The 9,613-nt window shown below is 33.0% G+C and overlaps 1 protein-coding gene across 1 annotated transcript; it reads left to right on the top strand.

Annotated features, from left to right (window-relative positions):
- The first annotated feature begins 1,932 nt into the window (after positions 1-1,932).
- Positions 1,933-8,111, top strand: LOC124352841. The gene is made up of 4 exons (XM_046802543.1): positions 1,933-2,529; positions 4,586-4,719; positions 6,083-6,229; positions 7,957-8,111. Exons 1-4 carry the CDS (start codon positions 1,980-1,982, stop codon positions 7,987-7,989), a joined length of 864 nt encoding a protein of 287 aa, XP_046658499.1. The 5' UTR covers positions 1,933-1,979; the 3' UTR covers positions 7,990-8,111.
- The last annotated feature ends 1,502 nt before the right edge of the window (positions 8,112-9,613 follow it).

Below are 9,613 nucleotides of genomic sequence, written 5' to 3'. Positions count from 1 at the left end.
GCATTCACACTAGATGACCATTGTTCGTCGAACAATGTCAGTAAGTATTGTATTGTTCACCGGTGAATGTTCTGAGTTCAGGAAATGTGAACGTCTCGATCAACAAATTCTTGGAATGAGAGTGGTGATAGTGTGATGTCATTTTTGTTTAGCCAAAGTGTTTGCCCTGTGAGTGATTTTTTGTTCAATTTGGTGAAGAAGTCCTTACAGTTGGTTTCTTGCAAAAAATTTTGTTTTCTGGTGAAAGTTTGTGTTGTATACACTACTGTAAAGACCATGATTAAAGAATAGTTTTGGAACAAAGACTCTTCTTTCAATTAAGTTATATAAAAAGCATGATTTATTATGGAATCCACAAGTAGAAAGTCATAAAATGAAGAGATGTATCTTCAATTCTCAAACAATTACTACAAAAATGGAAGTTAATTCAATGAAAAAGAAAATTTACAGTCTATTGCTGCAGTACAAACAAGAGAAAAAAATTGCTCTTCACTAAGTCCATAATTGACACAATGGAAAATACCTTGCTAGGGTTTAAAATAAGTGACAGATGGGCATTAATGTCCACACTTATTTCTATATTCTTCTGTATATGCAATCCGATCTTCAGAAAAAGCCGGTGGCTTTATATAAGCAGATAATGCATGTACTAATGATGTACAGACTTTTGCAACTGTATTAGATATATTTTGTTTGAATATTTTAAACAAATACATTAGGGAATAACGATAGTTACCTCAATTATTCCAAATATCTTAATTTAACTGCTAATCGATATTTCATACTTATTTATTCTTGAACATTCGTATTCTATTTTGAACACACAAATGTTTTGACAACCTATTAATGTCACTAGCAATTCAACATCAAGTAAAGTTGGAGAACAGGCTGTCAAGTTCGATCTAAAGTCTTCATCACTATATTCATATTGTTTTCTTAGTAACTGCTTCTAACCACCTATGACACCGTTGTTGATGGCTGATCAGGGGACATGCAGGAGAAATAACAGTTCAATCAAGTACTGCCAACACGCACTGACAACGCAAACACAGAATTCATAATAAACATAGTTTTTTCAACTAACCAACTGAATGTTTGGCAAACATTTCTTCAACATTTTTTTAGTTTTAGAACAAAATTGTTTACTGTGAATGTTTGTCCATCAAGAGCACACCTTATTATTGTGTCTTCTTTGTGCAATTCGCTTGTTAATCATATTAATCCTCTTTATTAATCTAAAATAAAAATAATTTTTATTTTTTACATTTTTGCTACTTTAATAATTGTTTTCAACCCCTTAAGTGCTGGTTTATTTCAGACCTGTAATCTGATCTGGCTGATATTTATTTTTTAATAATCATAATATTTTTAGTGATAGCATTATATAAGTGTACAAATTGTCCAAAAGTTACAAAATTCTATATTTACATAATCATTTGGGGGTGTTAGGGAATAAGGTTTAATAATAATACGAACTGGTCAATAATATAAATATTTTTTTTTCTAATGTTATAATGTAAATGATAATACACAAAAATACACTATGAAAACAGCAAATAATAAATTCAAGGACCAATGACATGCTGGTTTACAACTCAGCAAAAGAAAGAGCAGCTCACAACCTGAAGGGAGGTAGCGGACTGGAAGGAGTGGTTTCAGTCTCTTGTCCCTCCTCACCCCCACCCTGACCCAACTAGTTGTGAACTCAATAGGCAAAGATGTAAAATCACATCATATATCAAGCACAACGATACAATCTTCACTTTTACCAGGAAAACACGAGAAGTATACATACATTGCCAGCACTCGTACGATTCTCGGCCGCAGATGTAAGAATATGCCTATAGAGCACTTGAGGGGTTAATGTAGGAGATGATGCATAAGCAATTTTTATGCATGTATATTTCATGACAGCCTTTTACTTTTGTTAAACTGTCAGTATAAGCATTTTTCTGCACCACACATTTTGTAAGCCTGGGATGGAATCATCTTTAAACATTACACAATATTTACATTTACAGTATAACAATCAGCACCAATGTTGTTACAGAATGGAATCAGGACTGCCTGTTTACATTTTCCCCGTTATTGTTCATGCAGTAATGTCTGATTGGGTTGAGTTGCCAAAATTGAGTTCTACAAAAAATCAAGATGGCAGTGGTACTTCAGCCTACAAGATGCCAATGGTGACATTGTCAACCCCGGTTCTAGCTGTGTTTACAGACAGCTATGATTCAGTAGCCTCAACAATTCCTAGTTTGAATCATGTAGGAGCCAGCTTTTCATATTCTGAGATGAAAAATATAAAAACAAATAATAGTGATATTATTTCCAAAACATTACACACATCATCTGAAAACTTTGAATCTGAAAATATTGAAGATATAAATAAGAGTACTAATGAGTCTGAAATTATCGAAGAGGCTTTTAAGAATGCCAAGAATGATTTCGTGATCCAGCCTACTGCAACCACGGCAGAAAAACTCAAATATCTTCATGGTCTGCAAGACAAGTTGTCCTTCCACATAAGTACGTATACAATAACAAGTTAAGTATTTGCCTCTTTTTTGTGGGGTTATATTTTTAACTGATGGTAAAAAAATATTACCATTTGGTTGTTATTTTATTTAAAAACTCACCATATCGCTTGAAAACAAGTTTATTCATTTAAGTTATAACATGAATAACTTTTGAGAGACAGAAGTAAGAAAACTAATAAAGATAGTTTACCCAGGGTGGTTTTGCCTCAGCAGTCTGGCGGTCTGCACATTCAAATGAGCAAGTGCTGGCTGCGGTAAACTAACAAAAATTGCCCAGTTGTAAATCTGTGTTAAAAATTAAACATTTTAAATTGGTTTACAAAATAACATACCCAAAATAATGACTTAAAAAGTTTCAAAACAGACTCAATGTTGAATTTTTCATATCACTTACAGCAATATTACCATAAACCTCAAAGGTCCAATGGTTAATTTTGGTGCTACCAAGTTTCTTACACTCAAGAATTAAATTGCAAATCATACCTCTATCAGTGCACAACTCAGTTTTCTTTAACATTAAAAACTTATTAGAAATGTAGCCTCGAAAAGGGTTTGATATAATATACAATAATGAACCTTATGGCACTTTTTATGTATTTTTTGTTATACAATGTACATTTTGAATTCAATGAATTCATCTTCAGGTACTTGTCAGTTTGTGTGTGTGTGTATGTATACAATATTTTTCTACGATGAAATTTGTAGTTGACTTAGCGCTTAAGCTGCAATACATGACTTAGTCAATGAAAGAAAATTTTATAAGACAGTAAAACATTATTATTGTTACAATGCAGCAATCACAATATTATATGCATTTTCACATTATGGTTTTGAATCATTTCTTTTTTACCCCAAGTAATCTGAGGTTAATTTGTTTGTAAATATGTGTACTTCAGAATCTGTTCATATATCTTACTTTGCAAAATTATCTATTTATTACATGTTGAGTTAGATTATACTTTTTTAGATTCCTATGTTATAGCAGAAATTCAAATGTATTAATTTATATATTTACAAAAGACTAGATGTTAGGCTTATATATTGGGCAGTATGGTGTCTGCATTGTAATTGGTACTCAATACATAGGCCAGTTACATAGATACCCTGTAAACGCATGAACATGACAGAGATCCGAAATTCTTAACAACCCTGGTTTTATCCATTGCATTCTGCTCAATTGTAACTTCAACAACTGTTTTACTAAGAAAATAATTCATATTTATTTGATTTGAAGTAACACCCAGATGTCTATCCCAGAGGTACTATCACTTTGAGAAGAAAAAGGGATTCACCCTTTCTTGAGAAATTGTAACCAAAATTTTCAGTTCAGAAGACTTTCAGGGTGTGTAATTGCCTGTAGAATTAAAAATTGTACGTTTCATAACCATAAGTTGCCACAAAACACGCCACACATGAAAATTTTGAGTTCTGTTGTGGCAAAACAAGTATTTCAGTGAACACACACTTTTGGATACATTACACACCTCACCTGATATGTGGGTCACTTTGCCCAAGCTGTGCTGTAAAACGTGCCCTCTGTCATGTAAAACTGGAAACTTTGTCTTTAACAGCACACGTTGTTCACAACTGCAAGTTGAACAATTGTAATTTTTTAAATTGGATGCTTTCTTTCTAAACAATCTATGCTATATAAATCAGTAACTAACCCTTAGTACCTGATGGGATTGAGTTATTGTGCTCGGATAGTTAAGTAAACAATTAAAAACCTTTTATTGTACTATCACTAGTATAAACAAATACAACATTTTCCAATATAATTTTTATTTTGTGCAAGGCCTTTCGGAATCAAAGATTCCATCATCAGGCACTTCACAAATTGTTTATTCGTTTATAAAGGCCTGATGTTGTATTTGTTTATACTAGTGATAGTACAATAAACCTTTTTTCCAATGCTCCAAGATTCTACAATTAAAAACCTATTGATCAAATATGTATAAAGAAGTATAGAAGTTTCATGTTATACCTGTCAATTAACAGTATACAAGATGCTGGTGAGCAGTAGAGTATAAACTGTTATCTTTCAGGAAGACTCAGCCAGGGGGTCTGGACAGATAGGCAAGCTCGGGGGAAGAAACTTATGGGATTCGCTTCAATGGAGGGAGCTTTAATGACCATAGCATTCCTTACATTTGCAGTATTTCTGATAAAAATTGTTCATGTAAGTAGATGTATTATTTCTTTGTGAATTAAACACGCAGAAACCAGAGAACAACTATTCAGTTTAGAATGTGTATATTTAGAAAAAAATATCAAAATAACCTGTTGTACATTATTTTGTAACAAATAAAAGGATTACGCAGAAAGTAGAATGTATTTGATACAAACAAAAAAAGTAAAACAAAAAAATGTATTTATATACTTTTGAAAGTGACACTAAAATACTATTTTTAAACTAGCCATCATACAAATTTATGCACTTAGCATAGTGGTGAACTAGTTTTGAAATTCCAGTGTTATAAAATTCTGCTGCCGGAGATTTCAACCAGAAAGGTGCACCCTCCTGCAGTTTCACATCGTTATCAAATCGCTGTGTCGCAAGCCAGTTCATTGCTGGAAACAGGTGCTAGTCACTGGGTGCAAGGCCCGGACTGTAAAGTGAATGTGGAAACACCTCCCACTAAAAGCACCCAGGACTTCTTGAGTCTGATTGCCATGTGTTTTCGGTACCCATCCTGCACAAAGTATATGGTAACCTAACTTCTGCGTATCAATTTCATGTAACAAACTCCTTGAAATTTGAGGAAAACTAAGTGAGAGTTCTGTTATTGTGAATCAGTGGTCTTCTTTAATGTTCTCTTCGACTTTAGAGACAATTTCATTGGTCACAATGCTTGGCCGTCCACTTCGTTCGTTATCATGCACATTAGTTGAGCCATTTTAAATGTAATGCACCACTGATGCACTCCACCTTCAGTTGTCACATCATTCCCATAAAACTTCACAGAGTTGGCGATATACGTATCTCAAATGGTTTATTGTGCTTGGTCAACAAAAACCGCATTACCGACCGAACTTCACAACTCCCAGAATTTTCAATTGTGTCACACATTTAAAACTACTATTGTAAAACAAGGAGCGACAGTAACCTCTCACTAACATGGCTGGATGGCCACTGAACAGAGTAATACCCTGACAAAAATGGCTGTGATAGTCCCGCCCCTAGTGGCTACAGAGCAAAATGTAATCTACTATCTAGATAGCCATCGTAATAGCACATATTTACTTACCCATATTTTTATCTTCTGGTTATGCACTGTACAAAATAATGAAGTACAACAAAAATAGTGCTACTTCCTCATTATGTGACAGAATTTTATCACCCATTGCGGTTAACACCATGGATAAATTTTGTATCACCTTAGTACAAAGAAAACAAATATTTGTTAACAAGATTATCATAATTCATATGGTTAATAATGCAATGTCTACATATTAATTTGTGTTATAGCTTGAGTGAGAACTTTGTGACTTATCAGTACATGCATCACTGAAAATAGAGCAATAATTTATACAAATTTCAGCAATTTATCCGAGGGCTGCAAGACACAGATTTGACAATGGTTCTGACTCTACCGACAACTGCTGCTCCGGTCCGTCTCTCCCGCCACTCCCGGTCTGAGAGACAGCTTGCGGCAGCCCAGCTGCTGCAGTACATGGACCAATTTTCTGTGAGTCAGGGAGTAGAGTCTTAGTACTTTACACTATATTTACAGAAGTGAAGATATATTATTATTTGATCTTGACTTAAAATAGTTATTCAAACAAAGTTGTGCTTTTTATGGTGCTTTAAAAGTTAAATGGCTTTTCAATTCTTTATTAAATGAATGGTTGACTTTATTCCTGCCAAAAGTATAACCTGTATCTTGCATCACTGCTTTTATCACTGTGTGTTTAATGTTCTAAGTAAATTATTAACTTAGAAACATTGTATAAAGCAGAATATTATTTTTCATCTTTTGGAAAATCTTAAATCATTGCAACATATTAAGAAATTCTGCTGAATAAGATTTAGCCCAAATAGTTTCTTAGCTCCAAAGCTGCAAAACTCAGAAAATTTAATGCTACTGTTAAATAAATTAAATTATTAAAATTAATTAATTATTAAAAAAGACATTAAAATAACTGAACTGATAGATTCTTTTGTTGTACTTTATACAAATGATCCAAAGTAAAGTTTGAGATGAACCGAAATGTTCTGCTCAGTATGGTTTGGTGATAAAAATCATCATCAGTTCAAAACAACTTGTTTATAAAGTACAAGGGCCAGTTAAAGAAAATCAGAAGTTATATTTTAATACATTATGACCATAATAATAGCAAGAGGAGTTCTAAGAAATAATATAACTTGAAAGCAAATTGAATTGTTTATATTGTACACTGTGTGCTAATACATATCTTTCTAACCCTTATGAAGCATTCTAGAATAAAGGATGATTATTGTCTTTAAAAATAATTTTGCGTAATCCACAAAGTCATAGGCCTATAATTTACAATTAAAATTTTATTTTTGAGCTTGATTGTATTTGTAACAGTAGCGAACCAAAAATCCATATCATTGTGTTTTACATAAATATGGGGAATTTTATCAGTTGACGCAATAATCTGTCAGTATCTTCTGCTACTAAACCAAGAAAACACCACATTGATCAGAGCATAGTCAAACCTGTTGTATCTGGTCGAATGTGACGAAGAGGTAGGCTGGATGTTGTTTAAGCTGGCTGTGGATTTGTGATTGGAGGTTATTGGCTGAGCATTAGCGATGTAGCGGTTGGTTCCTTTTTAAAGCACTCATCATATGAAACCACTGAATACTACATTAGAACTGTTCTCCATGAAAGTACACAAAGAGTTTATTTTAATTTTATGGTAAAAAAAACCTTAAAATTAAACCAATTTCAAAAGGGTATAAATAAAAATTTATTTTAGAACAAGGTAGGGGTATGCCACACTAATGTCATACAACAGCCTTCATTGAAATTGTGTGCAAAAACCGTAAGTCTGCAGGTTAGTTCACTCTCAAGATATAGTGCGGACAGACAGACAGAAATGAAATTTTTTTTAGCCCCTCGATGACAGACTTTGCTGAGGCGCAGCCAAAAATGAAACATTTTGTATTTAGAATGTTTAAATTCAGATTTTAATTTACTGAAGAAGTAGGAAGTAACTATCCCACCACTACAATACATTCCAATGCACATTCAATAGTTCAAATAAGTTCAAAAGTTTTTCAAATAAATGATGCAACTTATGGATTTTGAATGTATTTAAAGAAATAATTAGCCATATTAAGATTGCAGCCTCCATTGTAGTGTTACAAACATGTTTTTACTTTTGTCTGATAATTTGGTTGAATACGAAATGGTTTTGTAAAACATGAAATGTTATTGTGTTTCAGATCAAGCACAGATTGTATTGTGATTCTCCATAAAATAAATAAGTTATACTAATTTCAAATCAGTTTGGTATGAGGATTACTATAATGGAACAACTTCTACTGAACATTTGTCTTATAAAAACCAATGTGTCAATAAATATATTTTTCTTGGTGAAGTTGATGCTTTTTCACTCCAATATAGCCTTTTTGATAAATGACCAATCGTGATTTTTTTTAACTCAAAGAATATTTTAAGTACTATATTACACTTTAACAACTATTATACAGGTCCCTTTTATTATACAGTGAAATATATATTTCCATCAGTCTTCTACAAAAAATTACAAAACATCAACTACAAAAATATTTTATCTAATAGTTGTATAAAGTACTATTATTACTTATCTTATTAACAGTAAGCTTTAAATTGGTCTTTGTCTTTATTAAATTATTCATAATTTTCACTGTTTAGTTGACTGTTCATTTCCTATTGCACCACAGAAACTGGAATGTGTGAAGTTTGAAAAATTTAATTTGTCATCACCGCAGGTGTTTGTTTCTTGTTGAACTACACATTTTCTGCAATAATGTGTAAAAATGAAGACAAATTTGTTTTACTCCTTCTGATGATAAAGATACCTTCTCAGACCTAATTGAAGGTGTTAGTGATAGTATTGCAATATTGGTGTTTAAACCTAGCTGTGTTTAGTATAGCACATACTTCCCCCAAGTAAGTGTTTGGATACATTAGAATTATACTAACCTGGTATTAGTATTTTCTATAAATTGTCACACTATTTTGACTAAATAGTAATTGGTACTTTGTGACTAAACGGAAGCCACCCATTCAGAACACGCGGTAGCTGTTATGGTTAGGCGAATTTACTGTAAATATTATAGAATGTGTTTGTACTTCACTTTACGAGAGATCAGTATTAAGGAAACACACAGAGTTGGTCAAGGTTGTAGGCCCACTCACACCAAGTACAACCTGTCCACGTGTCTTAATGATACCCGCCCTTCTCTTACGTTATATCTTGATATTGATATATTTTCCTCTCCCAAGTATTTGTGATCAGATTCTAGACCTTTTATATTTTACTGATCTGTACTATCTAGAGGGATGTTTTTAATTTGTTGCCATCAGCACAGAGCAGCACCAAAGATGTCCACATGGATTGTTTGATGGCTTTTATTTAAAGAGAGGTGCCTTGTAAGTCATATTCTGCCCATTCTCTTGGGCCATTGAGCTATGTGAGCATCTTATCAAACGAAATAAGGGAGAATTGATACAATAGAAGGTTAATGGTACTAATAAAAAGTGCAATGGTCATAGACAGGATTTGAACCGGCACTATTTCTAACTCAAATTAAAAGTCCGAAGTCTTAGACCGTTCTCGCATCGACATTCCCAATACGATAATTTTTGTATTACGATCAGGTTGTTCAACTACTCGTTCCTTTCACGAGTTTTTCTTTTTTTTTATTGGACATTCCATGTGAAAGGAACTGGTTGTTGAACAAGCTGACGGTAATGCCTTTAGCCATCATCATGATGCTGCGCAGCGTTGATATCAAAAAAAGAAAAACTTCCCTTGATATAACATATATACCTAAAATATCAAAATTCTTGAGGGTCTAATCATGAATGCTTAAGAGAGTGTATGGCACTGCCAAT

This window comes from Homalodisca vitripennis, chromosome 1, assembly GCF_021130785.1.
Source record: "Homalodisca vitripennis isolate AUS2020 chromosome 1, UT_GWSS_2.1, whole genome shotgun sequence".
NCBI lineage: Eukaryota > Metazoa > Arthropoda > Insecta > Hemiptera > Cicadellidae > Homalodisca > Homalodisca vitripennis.
Note: the sequence above shows the minus strand (reverse complement) of the source record. Positions and strands in the feature narration are given on the sequence as shown.